Consider the following 18378-nt stretch of genomic DNA (forward strand, 5'->3'; position numbering starts at 1 on the left):
GTACAGACAATAAGCTATGGTTATACAGTGTTTATTTTATAGGTAAAACATACGATTTGACATTTTTTAATATTAAGTTTGTTAATGGTTCACCACTCTGCGAATTTGATAAAATTCGATTGTAGGGACAAACGGTCATAGATATTTTTTATGATTTAATATATTTTCACGTCATGAGCAAATAGTAATATGTATAAGTAATATTGGACCAAGGTGTGAACCCTGAGGCGCGCCGCTAGTAGCTTCAAATTCATAAGACAAGTGTTCTTTGATAGAGACAGTTGTACACGTTTTGATAAATAATTCTTAATCCAGCAAACTAATTTACCACTTATTCCTTGTGTGGAAAATTTATTTTTAAGAATTTTATGGCTAAACTTATCAAACGCTTTAACTAAAATCTGTAAAAATCGAGTCAACTTATTGTCTATTAGCAAGGGAACCTGAGATAAAGTTTTCATACAGTGTGAGGTTAGTTAAAGTAAATCGGCCAGAGACAAAACCATGTTGTAATATTAAATATAACACAAGAACATACAAGAATTAACTTTTTGAAAACTTTCGGTATCGACGATGCATAAGATTCATTGGAGTGGTCATTAAATTAAATAATAAAGTTTTTTGTTTTGACTGATTCACTGACATTTTAAATAGACACTTGAAACAATGTAATTAATCTATATAATAAAATATAATCCGACATACTTAGTTGATACAAATCGTCAAATGATTAATTCAGTTCTCATTCCATAAGAATTAATATCATATCAGCTTATATCGTATTACAATTATCAGAATTTTAGTTCCGGTAGAATTCTGAATGTTGACGATAAAACCAATCTAATCTTTGAAGTTTAGACAAAATAGTGGTTATCTACAAAGAGCTTAAACACTCCTAGTTTACAACCAAATGAATAATGAGTTTAATGGGAAATGTTTGCCTGTTGAGTGGGCAGTAAAAAGGTGTGAAAGGATACAATGATCACGATTCATAAATACATAAACAGAAATACAATTAACTCAATACAAAATACATATAATGTTTTATTTAACCCTCCCGCTTTGGAGTGGGGTATACACTTTCCGAAATGAGAGTTTTGTGCGAAATCTAAGTTGTTTTTTACATCACTTGTACGGGTCAATCCGCACCAAATCATCCAGAAAATTTTGGATTTGTCACCCACCATCTCAGATTTTGATGAAACTTTAAATTTTTAATCCTTCCATATAGATAAGAAAATATACCAAATTTTACCTTCCTACCTCAACTCGTTTTTTTTTTATGGGCAGTTGAAGTTTGGGCAAAATAAGCGTTTTTACATATTCCGAGCACTCCGGAAGAGCTTGTACCTTCAATGAAAAAAAATTGTATCTTTGTCATTTATAGTGCAAATGCAATGAAAATTTTCAATGTTATCAAGAAAACTATGCTGATTGCAGAAAAAAATAAATAAACCCTTTACATTTATCTACTTGACTTTAAAAAATTACCAAAAGTAATTTTTTAAGTAATTTTTGGGACGGAAAAGGTACTTTACAAAAAAGCAATATCTCGGGAAGGTACAGTGTTAATGAAGTAATTTTTTTTTTATTCATATCTACAAATAGCATAGAATCACATACAATAATAAAATTCATGGCATTTTACTTGCTTCAATAAATAAAATCCATTTTAAACTTTTTTCAAACTTTTTGTAATTTTTTTTTTATTCTTATCTACAATAAACATAGTACAACCTAAAAAAATAAAACTCCTGGTATTTTGTGTGCTTCACAGTGTAGAAACGTTTTTAAAATGAGAAATCTTAATCATACAGAATTGTTCCAAGTTTTTTAAAATCTAGATACTGTATTTGCAAATAAAAAAAGTCAAACTTATTCGGTCCTTTACAACATGCTGGTAAGCTTGCAATGTAAGCTTAAGGCACCAACAAAATAATGTACCTTGTTCCTTACCCTGAATGCATACACCATAGCAATATTTTATAACAAGATCAACTTTTTAACTCTTTTCAATACAAAGTTAACTCTTTAAAAAACAAATACAATAAAAATAAAACAGGCAATGTAGGATTAGGTTAAATGAAAGTACATTACAATAATATTGTTTACAAATAAATGTTCAAGTTCATTTTTTACTTTTATTCTTGATCTGACCCATAAGATGGTTGAACTTTTGATCAGCATGATGAACGTCTTTTTCAAGAAAGTAGTAAGCTCTTCCTGAACCTTTTGTTGTGGGAGGGTCAACGATATTAAAAATATTTTGTAGTGGAACAAAACAAATATCTTCTTTTTGATGTGGCCAGTAAAAGGATGGAGCTGGGCCAAAAGGATGCATAAACTTGATTGATACATCACACTCGTCTTCATCTTTGGAAACCACAAGTCCAAAAAACCAATGGTTGTCATATACGCAAGCTACATAAGAGTTTGTACAAATTTGTACCATACTTAGTTGCTCAGAGCGATTTCGTTCCCCACTGAAGTTAAAAATCAAAGCATAATCTGAATCTGAACTTATCCTTTTTGTGCCAACTTCATTTTCAGACAGAGGAACAAAGCAGTGGAAACCTCGAGTGCCTGGTATTGTTTTAGCTTGTGAAAAACGCTGCTGTAATTGTTGCCTGCAAGTGAATAAGCTTTCTTTTCTCAGCAAGTAAAAATATATATTTTCTACTCTCGACTGACAAAACTTAAAAGTTTTGTCTACAGTTGTGATAGTGTTGCCAGGGCCAAGTTGCAAACTTTCTCTAGTTAGAAGACGTTTTACTGTTCCACCTATTCCATCACAGGGAGATTTCCCATGACTCGTAGCAAAAAACGACCAACATGCTTTCAAGTTGAAGTCTTTTTGATGGTGACACAGATTTAAAAAGTTTTTGCAGTTTTTATATTGCGCTGCGCAACCATCAGTAAAATAATGAACACTTTGAATTTGGGGAAATTTTTGATTTAAAAATTGAGCAACAATTTTTTGAGTTTCGTAAACGAAACTTACATCATGTTCCAAGTCATCTGAAATTACACACAAGCTTGACACTGTGAGATCTTTGCCAGGCTCTTCACAAGTGTAAATTACCACTGGGTGGAGTGAACAACTGTCTTGCGTCCAGTGGTAACCCTGGACTTCATTCTGGATAACATAGGAGAAGATTTCACTGAAGTCTAATAACACAACAGCTTCATTTATCTGAAGCTGTGCTTTTAGGGACTCTTTGAGATATTTTGATTGAGTGATTTTGTATTTATATAGATGATCACTGCTTTGAAGCTGACTCAGAACTAAGCATGTCAGAGGAAACAAAGCATGTAGTATCCTGCAAACTTAGTGATGAGGCAGATACATAGTAATTTTCATGTTCTGTCTTGTTCTTGTTGCAGATACATCATTTCCATGTAGTGACTTGTCTCTAGGACTGTTTCTTTGATATTAGTCCATTCATTCAACCTATATTACTAGCTATATACCTAAACTATAACTTGCCCAATTACAAACTAAAAATAGATATAAAAAAAATCACAAAAAGTTTGAAAAAAGTTTAAAATGGATTTAAAAAAACCTAGAACAATTCTGTATGATAAAGATTTCTTATTTTAAAAACGTTTCTACACTGTGAAGCACACAAAATACCAGGAGTTTTATTTTTTTAGGTTGTACTATGGTTATTGTAGATAAGAATAAAAAAAAATTACAAAAAGTTTGAAAAAAGTTTAAAATGGATTTTATTTATTGAAGCAAGTAAAATGCCATGAATTTTATTTTTGTATGTGATTCTATGCTATTTGTAGATATGAATAAAAAAAAATTACTTCATTAACACTGTACCTTCCCGAGATATTGCTTTTTTGTAAAGTACCTTTTCCGTCCCAAAAATTACTTAAAAAATTACTTTTGGTAATTTTTTAAAGTCAAGTAGATAAATGTAAAGGGTTTATTTATTTTTTTCTGCAATCAGCATAGTTTTCTTGATAATATTGAAAATTTTCATTGCATTTGCACTATAAATGACAAAGATACAATTTTTTTTCATTGAAGGTACAAGCTCTTCCGGAGTGCTCGGAATATGTAAAAACGCTTATTTTGCCCAAACTTCAACTGCCCATAAAAAAAAAACGAGTTGAGGTAGGAAGGTAAAATTTGGTATATTTTCTTATCTATATGGAAGGATTAAAAATTTAAAGTTTCATCAAAATCTGAGATGGTGGGTGACATGGCCTGGATGATTTGGTGCGGATTGACCCAAAAACTCTATAATTTCTTCCAAAACTCTTCTTTATTGCAACAAAAATATCAGGACTGAGTCATTTAAATATGTACTCGTTTATACCCAGATTGCATGCAGTTGGCAATGTTTTGTCAGAAGTAGTAGATGTGTTCAACTGCACGGAATATAGTTATAAGAAGGCTATAATAACATACCTCAACCACAATAATCAATGTCAGGAATGATAATATTCTTCTGCATGGCTCCTTGATATCTTATAGTGTTAACTAATTTTATTAAAAATTATTATTTCTTATTTACAAGTACCAATGAATCGCTGACAGCTCTGAATTGTTAATGCCAAGTTGCGATGCCTACTCAGCTATTCCAAGTACAATTAATTTTGTGGGTAACAATAACTCACCTCACCTCATATTTTGACTTATAACAGGTACAACAAACCTAGTATAAAGTAGTTCAACTATTGTTACACTGGTATATATTTCTTTTGAATTATGCATTGTCTTACTGCACTTATATTAATAACTGCATCACTTGCAATAGTGTTTTTGTTTACACATTATTATGCTGTTTATCACTGTACGCTTATAATTCGATTATCACTGTATTGTAAAAGCCATTATATGGCGTTTGAATAAATAAATAAATACTTTTGGTAATCATAGAAAATTTTTTAGGGAATCGATCTGCATTAAACAAATAATCCCGTTACTATTTTTTAAGATATTAAATAATATCTGTCAAATTCTGACAAAATTACTCTCTCCTCCCCCCGGATCGTCATTACAATAATATTTATTTGAATAAGGGCTTATATAACAGGGGGTGTTCAACCTCCCCCCCCATCAGTCTCAGCATTGCGTAGGAAAAAGAGAGAATAGCAGATTAAATTACTGGAAAATACAACTATATTATTTTGCAACCCCCCCCCCCCTCCCTTAATGATTAACTGCTGGGAAAAGATGGGCGATTAAAACTAACCGGTTAACTAGTCCGGTTAAAACGGTAGGTAGTAACTAATATCTGAGTGTTGCTGGAAAGGGCAACACGAATATTAAGATAAATGATTACTCCGTGAAATATGGGGGACCCTAGTGACCCCCCTTGGGTTGGAACGTGATTTTTACATTCAGGTACGTAAAGGTTGAAGCAAAGAGGAAAATATATTATTTTAATAAAACCTCTTAGTTATTTTCATATGATTGAAATAATTACATTTTGAAAACTATTTTATAAAGTGTGAAAGAATTAGGCTATCAATAATTAATTAGGTTGTGCAATTGTGATTATTTGCAGACGGTACATTAATCTACATTTCATGTGAAGAGTACATAGATGCAATCAACAAATTAAATGAAGACCTACAAAATATAGCGAAATGGCTGAAATTAAGCAAATTAAGAATAAATGTAAACAAAACAAAATATATGGAAATAGGCAACAAAACGCATAACACAGAATTAAGATTGACAATAAATAATGAAAAAAAATTGAAAAAGTAAATGAAATTAAGTAATACTCAATTCAAAACTCACTTTCACATCAAATTTTGAATATGTGCTAAAGAAGGTATCAAAAAAAGTCAATTTTCTTAGAAGATTAAGATTATTAACTAAATGGAAACACTACATAGCTCATTTATAAAACTATAGTTGCTCCACATTTAGATTATCGCTCTACTATGTTATATTTGGCCAATGAAGGAAATTTGAACAAACTAGATGTTATACAGAATAGAGCTATGAGATGTATACTGGGAAAAGTCAAATACGCAAGCATTAATCAAATGAGAGAGCAGCTAAATTGGATTCCAATAAAAAAGAGATTGTGTTAATTTTTGTGCATAATGTCATGAACAACCAAATGCCAAAATATTTTAAGGATGAAATTGTTTTTAATAGAGATATTCATAATTACGAAACCAGAAATGTAAATAGAATTAGATTGCCACATATGAAGAAATCAAAATCAGAGAACTGCCTAATGTACAAAGGACTAAAGATGTATGATGGAATGCCTGAAAGTCTGAAGAATGAATGTATTTAAAAAGAAATGTTATGTTTATTGTAAAATATTTAAAGTTACAAAATGAAATATTATCTTGTTTATATTCAAATGTTGTATAAACTAACTCAATAAATAATTTAAAAAAAAAAATTAAAAATTCAGCCAGAAACTGAATTTTCCATTTAAAAACTATTTGGTTTACGCCCTCGAACTTGAAAAAGAATAAATTAAAAACTGTTAGTCTCGTAAACTAATCCATGATGATTTATCAATTTATTTATCTTTTTATTGTGAAATTGTTGATTTTGTTTGGAATTGATTGTGCAAAGAGAGTTTTTTTGTGTTCTTTACAACTACATATCAGCCTTGACACAAAAGTTTGAATACCTATTCAGTAATGATTGAAGCATCTTTTCATCTTTACGCTTTTTCGACCTTGGTTAGCAAATTAGCACTTAAAAAACTCCCCTTTCTACTGCTTTATAAAATCAACACCTCTTGCGAAATCCTTCATAACGATCGTCCTTCGAAACACAAATAAAAATGAATGCTTTTAAAAGTTGGATTATGAATGAAACTAACCTCGTAAATGGGAAGTTTGTTGGAATTCCACTGGTCTATTCTAGCCTGGTTCTTGTCCACGACGGTCACCTGGATATCTGGACATTTAAGGGCGATAACACTGCAAGTGGGGCCACCGACATAACCGGCACCCAAGCAACAGATCTTCGTGACCACCATTTCTGTACTATTACAGCGAATTACACGCACGAACTAAAGTTACCGCGTAAACCAATGTAGAAGGTTGACTTCGCTTTGCGATTCAAGTCATGAAATGCAAATCCTTCGATTATTGGCTCATTTATATCCCGCGTTGGCCGTGGTAAATCTCTCAGCCAAAGTGACACATGTCAATTTACATACGTGACAGTTTCTATGTATACAAAACGTGTCTATGCTTTATAAATAAACTTTGTTTATGAAATGTATTCTTTTTTATTACGCTAATATACCCCTGGGTATTTACAATGGCGAGAATTCACAGACCTACTACCAACATTAACGGTCTTACTAATTAGATTCTTACACGTCCGTTCAACATTGGTGTGATAAAGCCGGCCTTGAGCCTGGCTTAAGACCTTTTTAATAAAACAAACGCCATGGGAATGATTCTAGTTCTTCACTGTTCTGAAGTTACGCTCCGCGTGGTATTTACACATAAATAAGGAAGTAAATTTGTTTTCGTAGCCCGTCGTCCCACGGGTCGGTAAGCAATCGAATTACAAGTAAATGCTCCCTGCGAAAAAGTTATAACGAATTTTCTGCGCAGGGTTTCACAGCAATCGGCTTATGTTGACAAAACGGTGTAGGGATTTTTTTATGAAGCATCTTGAATCCGTAAGCTCAAGAACAATTATGTACCAAGCATAAGACTTAGCTCATCGGCGCGGCCCAATGATCGCTAAGCAATCGACGTAAACCAAATTCTGTAAGACCGTGCGCAGAAAAGTTCCACACTGAAGTGCGCTGCTGACCATTACCTTACTATAGCGAACGAAATCTTCTCGCCAGGGCTTGCAGCATTCGATTTGACTATATAGATTACTTACCGACCCGTGGGACGACGGGCTTACTCTAACATTGGAATGACTTCCTCTACTGGTTCGTGTTTTAGAATAAACGATCATTGCATTAACACAATTCATTTTGTTCCTACTTTTTTTCGTTTCACAGCGTAAGAACAGTATCAATTTACACATATTATATTATCAACGTGAATACCGGCCAAATAATACCGGCTTTAGCGGACCTACCTCTCTGCCACGGACGTCATTTTTTCTATGGTTATAATTAAAAATACTAATTTATCTGTGGCTAAATTCCAGTTTCCTAAACTATGAGAGCTGTCAGTTTTGGAAAGTGTAAAATATCCCAATTATTATCGTTACATAAAGGCTTATTAAAATAATGGAAGTAAAATTGTATAAAGTTTGTCGTGCCTGTATGGTCAATGCAAATGATTCCATGAACATATCCGAGTTCATGAAAATGACTGACAAAATAGTGGAAATGTTTACATTTTGTACATCAATCGAGGTATAATATCATCGAACAATTCGCTGTAATTCAGAATAAATACATATCAATATGAACTAACCAATCAATTACAAAGTTGGTAAACTTGTCGAATTCCGTTGCATGCATACATAAGGCTCTTTAAAAAAACAACACCTTATTTCAACTATATCGAACGGAGACAACTATTTATGTAAGGGGTTTAAGTAAACATGCACAAATTAGGTTTTTAGGGTTTAGTTTGGGTTATATATCCCAATTTGGGCTGCCATAGTCTCACTGGCTGACTTTTGAGAGAACACCGCTATTACTTAAGCCGATCTGGTCACCAAACTCAGCTAAAGCCATTTAAAAGACGAATTATTTATTTGCGCCTGTACATAAGCAGGTTAGTCGTCGTAAAACACATTGTATCGTTTCACCAGCTTGTCTGAGGTGATAATTTGTGCGTATTTCCTAACCTTCAAACCTAAGTTTGATTGAGATACACAATATAAATAGTTATTTATTGTACTAATTAAGTTGAAACCAAGTGCTGCTTATAATTTTTTTGCGTATTAAGCGTGCAGCAGTATTCAATAAGATCAATACAACGTTTTCTCATAACATTTTAATTCAAATATAATTTCGACCTTTAAAATTTCAGGTAGCAGAAGATGACGACCTGCCTTCAAGCGTTTGTCACCAGTGTATCGAAAACATCAACAACTGTTATAATTTCATAAAAATTTGCAAATCCACAGACTCGAAACTTCGCTATTGTCTAGCAGAGAACAAACTCTTAGAAAATGACACCGAACAGAATACGAAAGGAATCAAAGAAGAAATGGACTTAATACTAATTAAGGAAGAAAAAAATTTCGATGATATCGATATGGATGATGATTTTAATTTTGATATCGATTTATCTAAAAGAGATTCTTGCGATTCCGATATATTCATCGCTCCCAAGAAAAAAAAGAAAGTAAAAACATTAATTAAGCTTAAATCTAAAGACAGAATTAGACTAAAAAAGAAATCTAAGCATAAGCGGTTCCTTAAAGAGTTGTCAAGGAAATCGTTCAACATTAAAGAGATATCAGAAAAGCAACTCAAAAAGGAGTACATTTGCCCGGTGTGTCAGGGGGTCATCATTGGGAAGAGAGAACTGAACTTGCATTTAGCGGAACAACATGAGGACTACAGGAAGTACGTGTGTGCCCATTGTAAAAAAGGTAGAGTATTTCCGCTTTACAATAAAATCCAAATAATGGAATATTTATGAACGTATCTGAAAACTAAAAACTATTTTTAAAGGTGATTAAATTCTTTTTGAAATTTCTTTATGTATATAAATAAAAATGTTAATGTTCGTTTGTTCAAAATCTTAAATCTCCGAAAGATCTTCATCCATTGCTTTGAAATTTTGACACAACTTTGGATTCGAAATTCGTGTGTTTTTATATACCTATATCATGGTTAATGGGTATACAGAGTGTATCGGCACGTACCCGACAAACTTTAACCAGCTTTTCCTTAGCACATTTGGAGTAAAAATGTTATGGACATTTTGCTGTCCGGTAACATTTTTATTCAATTAAAAACAAAAAATGATAAAAAAAATCCACATTCTGTCACTGTCATTGGCATTGTTTCTCGTGTTCAACAGCTGTTATTATCAAGTGTGTCAAAAAGCGTGTTCGCTCTTTCATACACACTAAATAATAATAGCTAAAAATGAGACGAATGGTGCCGTGCCATTTCGTTGTGATCGTAAAAGCGCGCTAATGTAGGTACGTACGTATATTATTCAACGAAACTCAAATAAAATATTGCCAGGTGGGTTTTCAAACTTTGACAAAGGATAAAATAGTGGTGAAAATATGAATAGTAAATTTAAAAAAAAAAATGTTACCGGACAGCAAAGTGCCCATAACATTTTTTACTCCAAATGTGCTAAGGAATAGCTGGTTAAAGTTTGTCGGGTACGTGCCGATACACCCTGTATAATCAAAATGACAATTCAACACACCCACAAAAAGTGGTTTAAAGTCATGAAAAGTGATTTATTTAAATTTTTTATTTATTTATTTGTAACTAAACACATTAGGCATAATACATATATTTAGACAATAGATAGGTAGTCCCGCGAAGCTGCCACATGATGAAACAAAAAACCGGTTAAATAGGTAACTATTAAACCAAGTTTTTGTTTCATCACTTTTAATAACTCCATATCACTTTTTAAAGGTGTGTTGAATTTTCATTTTGATGAAATATCATCGAACTCTATATCATATAGAGGTCACCTGTAACAGGTAAAACATCGCCATCTGTTGGACAAACGTGCTTTTTTTAAATAGCACCATCTGTTAGACGTAGAAGCAACAGGCGCTATTGTTTCTCCATCTGCACAGGCAGACTGAGCCACAACACGTGGCGGTGACCAAATCTGAAAAACCAGGTACTTCCCTACCTTACTCTTCCCTATCGCAACCCCCCCCTTACTACCTTAAGCATCACAACATACCTGATTGGGGATGCCATAAAAAAGAGTCCAGATACTACCCAACTTTCCTCTTCTTCCCTCCCACACTTCTTTTAGCCTCATAACTTTCCCCAGATGGTGATGCCATCGTCCTCAGATGTTCTACTTTTCTATCCCTAGACAGGTTTTCCTATTGCTTAATGATAATCTCCTTTAACATTCTGTATATTATATTACATGAATATGCTCAGGTTTCGCCCGCTCCCACTACCTGACGCAGCACCTCATCATCCACACCAACGAGCGCCCCTTCGCCTGCGATCTGTGCGCCAAGACGTACAAGCAGCGCGGACAGCTCATCACGCACCGCCGCCTGCATACCAAAGAGCGCCCCTACAGTTGCGACAAGTGCGGCATGAGGTGATTTATATAATATATATAACCATAATCATTCCAACAATCGTCTCATCGCCTGCTGCTTGTGCTCTAAGGATAGTCATGAGGTGACATACATATAAACCTTCTGAACAAAACCATATCCTAGAAATAGAAAAAGTACAAAAGAGGTTTATGCATTACTTGTATATGAGGGAATATGCTTACTGTCCATTCCTGTATCCATCCTTGTTCTTAACAGAAAGGCTTGATTTCAATCCTCGCGTCAGAAGCTCACCGAAAAATATTTTTAAGTAAACATTTTTTTATAGTTAATCTCGAGAACTGTACTTAATCCATCAATGTTAAAAAATTGTTAATTTACATGTTCCTAACAAGTATACTCGTGGGAGATCCCATGCACTTTTTTGCACTCCGTAAAAGAAGATTTCTGCCTGTCAGAATGCGCTAATCAACAAAGCGACTCAACTGCGTAAAGATTCTGCATCGACCACTGACAATTTCAATGTCACTTACAGACAGTTTTGCAATTATCTTTTGACGCATGTCACCAAATACTATAATTGCCCCCATGAACTTTTTATACTTACATGTATATCTCAAATTTGTAACTTTTCTGTAGTATGTATACATATCAATGGTGTGTAACCGTTTTATGGAGAACATGATGAAATAAGTAAATATAATATTCCGCAGTGCTTCTCTATTGCTAATGTCTTTCACGGGTGTCTCCAACTTATTCAACCATTCACTACTGTATACTACAATGTTACTGTTAAAAAACTACATTACGTCGACTTTAATTCCACTCAGTATCTCATTACGGTGCACAGATATTGCTTTAAGTTGTGGGACTACTTTATTTCTCCCCACATGTGGCAATACTAACGCGAATTAATCTGCTGCTATACGCAAGCGAGCATGAGAAGAGGAATCTTCATTCCTGTTTTAGTGTTCGATTCAACCGCCAGTACTACCACTCTTTCTGCCTCAGTGTGGCAGGGGGCTTTGTATAAGGCTGTAATTAGCTGTAATTTACGGCGCCTTCCCAAACCATAAATTGTGTTCAGGAGATGGGAGATTGAAACGAGTGTCTGCACAATTGATTTAGTTTATTTGTGAGGACGAATATTATAATTTATACAGAACGCGGTGACGGTGGCAGAAAGAGTGGTAGTACTGGCGGTTGAATCGAACGCTAAAACAGGAAAGAAGATTCCTCTTCTCATGTTCGCTTGCGTATTGCGACTGATTTTTTATAAATTTTGATAATCGTACTAATCTGGTGTAAATAATAAGCTTTGTAAAGCAATGTTAATTATTTTCATTTTATATTAAAATGCGTCAAAGTGATTTTGCAATTATTCAAATATCTACATTTATTAAAAACGAGTGTGTGTAATAATTTTTTTGTTTTTTGTTTTTGATTATTGAATAACCTAACCCAAACTAATCTAACCTAACCTCGGGTGTCATTATTTCATCACATCATCTAATTAGTGTAAACAGTTTCAAAATTTTCAATTCTCACGTAAATTTTATTTGTGTTATTTTACAATTTTTTAATAAAAAAAAATAAATATATATATATATAGTATATTTGCGGCATGTTCCAGAGTGGTAGATACTTTCAGTTTCGCCCTGAGCTTTCCTCAGAACCACCATTAAGAATCGAAACGTTGCTTGAAATGCCTTTAGCCATGTTTGGTGATCAGATCTGAATATCCAGATACTGCCCTACCTTCCTCTTCCCATTTCCTTCCCCCCCCACTACCTACAACAGATCACAATTGGGGATGTCACTGGCTCCAGACGGTTGGGAGCATTTGGGACTCTTGTGCGGTATTCACATAAAACAACATCTCCTTCTCCTACCCATGTTTTTTACAAATTCAGATATAACCATATCCACATCGATGAGCTCCCTTTCGCCTGTGACCTGTACGCTAGAGGAGAGGCGTATTTATCGTACCCAGTAAAAGTACCGGGTATTTTCATGCGGTACTTTGTACTTGTGACAAACCTTCAAAATACCTGGTTCCAAAATACTCACAAGTATTTTATACTGGGACCAAGTGTTTATTACTGATAGGTATTTTCAATAGGTACTTTTAACAGGTATTTTTGATGGGTGGTTTTAACAGGTATTTTTAATAGGTTCTTTCGATAAGTACTTTTGATAAGTACTTTGAGAGGTATTTTTTAACTAATAGGTACTTTGAAAGCAGGTATTTTTAATAGAAAAAATGTGTGGAATTTCGTAGCCACACCCCCCCCCCATGGATTTGTAAAATTACTGTGGGGACTCACATACTGAAATTTTTTGTTGGGAATAACCTTTCACATAAATACTCTATCAACCCCCCCATGAATTTGAAAATATTTTGTGGGCAAAAATACATCGAAATTTTTTCATGGGGAATTATCTTGGATTTGAAATTTTTTTGTGGCGAATTACTTTCTTCAGAAATTATCTAACAACCCCCCCCCCCACGGATTAAAAAAAAATCTGTGGGGAATCGTTGTGGGCAGAAATTATCTGAGTACAGTTTACTAATTACATATCTCCGGTCGGTATATAATACTTTTGAGGATTTTGTAATTGGTATTTTTTTGTACCCACCTCTACTGTACGCCAAGACGCACACTCTACCAACTGAGCTTTGCTTCTTTGGACTGTTTTTTCACCAGTGCCAACCGCGTTCCGTCTTCCATTAATGTAGTTTCCTGCATTTACCCTTGTTTCAGTATCCCTATCGGCCTATTTATCTCTCGGGAATGTGATTTTGAACTGATGGATGTATTTTTCTATTTTAGTTTCAACATGAAATGTGCCCTGGTGAATCACAGCCGACTGCACCACGGAGATGAGCCTAACCTGTGTCATCTTTGCGGGGCCAGTTTCGCTCAAGGTAATCTAATAACAAGATGTCTGTGTCATTCACTTTGCAAGACTTCAGTCGCACATTCATAAATATATATTTATCACTAATCCTTAATTTTATATTCCAATGAATTTGCAGGTACCTCATCAATTCAACTCAAATTATAATATGTACTTTAGATATTGCTAAACATTATTTATAATTTTCATTAATATACGCGTCACTTAGTATTTCGCGACTTCGTATGAGTACTAATTAATTACCTACTATGAATTAGGAATACAGAGTTACCCTGTAATATTTATTTGTAAACCATTACAAAATACATTTCCCTGCCTAAAGAAAAATGTGCGATATATTATTTTACTAAATTATTGATGGCGTCCTGGTCCGCCATCCCCCCACCATACGAAAGAAGAAGAAGATTAAATTATTACCTACCCATCTTCTATCTATATAAATAAAAATGCAAATGTTAATGAACATGTAATTTTGTTTCAAGATGCTGACTGTTTTAATAGTTCAGTAAAGATTCTTTTTTCAAATGTGAAATATTTGTGTTCATATGGACTTTATTATTTGCACATTTAGTTCCTACCTGCCTGAAGAATGTTTGAAAAAAGAATGTCATTAAGATAGTGTCGTTTCTTTGGACAAATTGTGTAATTCCTTATTTGAAATAAAAAAATGTTACATAAAATATATGGTTTAAAAGTCCATCCACTCACAGGGCAACTAATATTTAAACTAATTCTGATTTCACAAATTATCTAAGCTTGTTTAGCCATAGAACGAAAAAGGACACTTCAGCTGTCATCTGTCTCTATCAAATTGCGTTATAAAATGTCTGCAGAATCAAGTGCCGATGAAGCCGCCATTATATTTTTTGTTTTCTTGCTTGCTTGAAGCCTTTAGTCATAAATACATGGGAAATTTTTAACCTCCTGTATAAATTTAATGTTTTCCTTGTAAAATCACAAATTTCTTGAAAAATGAGTTATCTATTGGCAACTGACTGAGAAAAAATTAGAAACATAATAATCGTTAATCTTATGAAGGATTTTGTGTAATAATATTTGTCTCGGTTGTTACAGTTGGCAACCTAGTGGTTCACATGCGCGTCCACACGGGCGAGAAGCCGTACTCGTGCGCCGTGTGCCCCTTCCGCTGCTCCGTGCAGTCGGGCATGCGGCGCCATGAGAAGACGCACGCCAACGAACGCGGGCATGTCTGCTCCGTCTGCCAGAAGGGCTTCAACAACAGCAGTAGCCTGGTGAGTAAAAAACACCATACCATATTAATTGGGCGAGAAGCCGTACTTGTGCGCCTTGTGCTCCTCCCACTGCTCCATGCAGTCTGTAAATATTACTATTTTGAAAGCAAGCAGCTACTCTCCGAAAATCAATTTGGTTTTCGGAGAGTAAGAGCACTGCCAATGCTATTATTTTTGTTACAGACTTTCTTGTTTCAAATTTAGATAAGGGAAAAAAATGCATTTCTATCTTCCTAGACCTCTCAAAAGTTTTGATACTATCTCCCTTGACATTCTTATTAATAAACTATATTCCATTGGTATAAGAGGGAAAGACCTAGAATTTCTTCAAAGTTACTTAACTAATCGAACCCAAAGTGTCAAAATCGTAAACAAATTCAGCCAACCCCTCCCTATAACCTACGGAGTTCCCCAGGGAAGCGTCTTAGGCCCTACTTTGTTTCTCATCTACATTAACGATCTTTCCATCTAATGATAGATGGAAAACTTGTAAGTTTTGCTGACGATACTGTGCTACTCATTCAATCAGACACTTGGTTAAACGCATACAAAATGGCTGAGAAATCAATTAACTCTGTTAAAAAATGGCTAGATACTAACTCTCTTGCACTAAATACATCCAAAACAAAATACATTACTTTTAGTATGAATATTGTTGGCTAACCTAATCAAGATGTTGAAATAAAAGTACATGAATGTTTTTGTACTCACAATACATTCTTTCAATGTCCTTGCCTATATCGAACGGACCATATCAAATACCTTGGTCTTACATTTGATCAATATCTTAAGTGGAATACAAATTGCCTACTTATCACGAATAAACTTAGAAAACATATTTATTTCTTCAAAAACATTAGAAACATACTAGACTCCAAATCTATGAAAATTGTTTATTACTCTCTTTGTCAATCTATCATTGAGTATGGAATAATCACATGGGGAGGAACACTATCAGCTATAGATTCATTATCGAAGGCACAAAAATTAATTATGAAAGTTATTCTTAAAATTCCCTTAGAAACAAGTACTGCAGATATATTCTACAAATTCCATGTATTAGATATTCGACAAATTTACACAAAAACTATCTTAACTCATCTTTTTAAAAATAAAACACGTACATTTACCCAAAATATTGTAAACACGAGGCACAAAACCAAAGAACTCATACAAACACCTAAAACAAACACAACATTTGGTAAAAGAAATTTCAAATACATTGCGTCTAAAATATACAATAACCTACCTGAAAAAACAAGAAAATCGAATAATATTAACAAATACAAAATCCTGATCAAACAATGGATCATCGAAAAAGGTCATGCAATAATTAGTCACCTCACCCAAATATAATACTCTATCTCATTATTGTTACCACCTGAAACCAACCTGAAAATTTTGTCAAATATTTTTACTCTATTGAAAAATGTACTTTATTTTAATATTATAAAATATTTGTAAACTAGTCTGTCTCGGCACAGGATTTCCTAGCGAGACAGGCAAAGCCAAAAAAATATATGTAAACCTTTTTATATAGAAGCACATAATAAATAAATAAAATAAAAATTATTAACTGAAGTCCTCGGCGTTGCCCTGACTTTACGCAGAGTTTAGCAAATCAGATCAATCAAATCAGTGTGCAAAATTTCGTTAAATTTAGGGGGGGAAAAGGGGTGTTGTTTTTTTTTAGAAATCTCACGTGGACAGTGACCTTCAATTGCTTCAATGAATGTTTTGTATATTTTTTTTCTAGTCTCGTCATATGAGAATTCACACAGGAGAGCTACCATACAAATGTGACTACTGCCCCAAGGCGTTCATAGACAATTGGAAGCGTAAGAATCACCTCGTCAAGGCACACAACATCTCCCTGGACACCATCCCTAAGATGATTCCGGGCAGAAAGAGGACGTACATCAAGAAGGAGCTAGATGACCTCCAATCGCACAATAACATCGTCAAGCAAGAAACTAGAATCATCTAGTTTCATCAACTTATTTTTTAGAATGCAATTAAAATTAATCTATCATTTTAACAATATACATTCCCGGTGACTTGTGTTGTTCATTTGTTTTTTTATTTTAAATCAGTTGCAACTATCGGTATTCATTTGTTTGTTCCATGACAAAATAGAACAGAAAAATTATTTAAAAAAAAAACAAACCTAACCCAAGCACTCGAGCAATAGCTACCCAAATTTGAGTAGCTCAGCCAATGAATAACCTTGAGCGATAGCTACACAAATTTGGGTAGCACCGCCAATTACCTTGAGCGATAGCTACCCAAATTTGGGCAGCACCGTCAACGGCCTTGAGCGATATTGTTTACTAATTATTAATTTTTGTTTGTGACCGAGTGGCTACAATGGCGTTATCTATTGTGGTGTGTTTTTTGTGATGTTAATTGTTAAGTTTGATGGACCTTATCCACTTGAGCGATAGCTACCCAAATTTGGGTAGCTGTAGGAACATGATTTTTATGTATTAAAATGAATTTATTTTGAACTTTATACGAACAGCCAATATTTTTAGTCGCTTTCTTGAGTAAGCTTCTATCGAATACTAAAAGATGTCACTGAAGTTCCTGTTATATATCGAAATATTTCAGATAACATATTGTACCGATAATAATATAAATAATCGAACAACCGTTTTTTTTTTACATCCCCACACAGGAGGCCCTGATGAAAATAATTTCCATCAGGGCCTGTCATCTTTGGGGATGCTGTGTGGAAGATTTTTTTTGAGGAAATGGATGAGAGGAAGTTCTGGTAAGGAAAAAGGTATGTGGGGTGGGTAGGAATCTAGGGATGAGTGTGTTCAGGAGTGACAGACATATGAATCTATTCCTCCCGCGGCACAAGACTATGGGTCAAGAGCAGTGGCGGTTCGTGGTTTTTTTAACAGGGGGTTCAGAAATTCAAGAGAAGATAAACATATCTAATTAAAATTTACTTACTGTTGTCCTACGTCAAATAGTCGAATACGGCAGCAGTCACACAACTTAAATAAAGTTAGTGGGAGGGGTACCTACATATTATTG

The 18378-nt window shown here is 34.1% G+C and overlaps 2 protein-coding genes across 2 annotated transcripts in view; one reads left to right on the top strand and one right to left on the bottom strand.

Moving 5' to 3' along the window:
* The window catches only part of LOC149414879 (UDP-glucose 6-dehydrogenase-like), a 32727-nt gene extending 25589 nt beyond the window's left edge, over nucleotides 1-7138 (bottom strand). The window contains exon 1 of the mRNA XM_089643539.1: nucleotides 6819-7138. Within this exon, the coding sequence (XP_089499665.1) occupies nucleotides 6819-6977 (159 nt within the window). The 5' untranslated portion in view covers nucleotides 6978-7138. The remainder of the gene's footprint in view (nucleotides 1-6818) is intronic.
* Nucleotides 7139-8142: 1004 nt separating this feature from the next.
* LOC149414880 (uncharacterized) lies at nucleotides 8143-17713 on the top strand. Its single transcript, XM_089643254.1, has 6 exons — nucleotides 8143-8333; nucleotides 8959-9526; nucleotides 11031-11199; nucleotides 13993-14087; nucleotides 15155-15333; nucleotides 17090-17713. Exons 1-6 carry the CDS (start codon nucleotides 8205-8207, stop codon nucleotides 17318-17320), a joined length of 1371 nt encoding a protein of 456 aa, XP_089499380.1. The 5' UTR covers nucleotides 8143-8204; the 3' UTR covers nucleotides 17321-17713.
* Nucleotides 17714-18378: the final 665 nt, after the last annotated feature.

The sequence above is a fragment of the Hesperophylax consimilis genome, chromosome 19 (genome assembly GCF_061612785.1).
Source record: "Hesperophylax consimilis isolate HC1 chromosome 19, BYU_Hcon_1.0, whole genome shotgun sequence".
In the NCBI taxonomy this organism is placed as follows: Eukaryota; Metazoa; Arthropoda; class Insecta; order Trichoptera; family Limnephilidae; genus Hesperophylax; species Hesperophylax consimilis.

Coding starts and splice junctions, on each gene's coding strand:
- LOC149414880 (XM_089643254.1), top strand. CDS start 8,205: ATGGAAGTAAAATTGTATAAAGTTTGTCGTGCCTGTATGGTCAATGCA. Junction 8,334..8,958: donor CATTTTGTACATCAATCGAG/GTATAATATCAT, acceptor TTAAAATTTCAG/GTAGCAGAAGATGACGACCT. Junction 15,334..17,089: donor TCAACAACAGCAGTAGCCTG/GTGAGTAAAAAA, acceptor TTTTTTTTCTAG/TCTCGTCATATGAGAATTCA.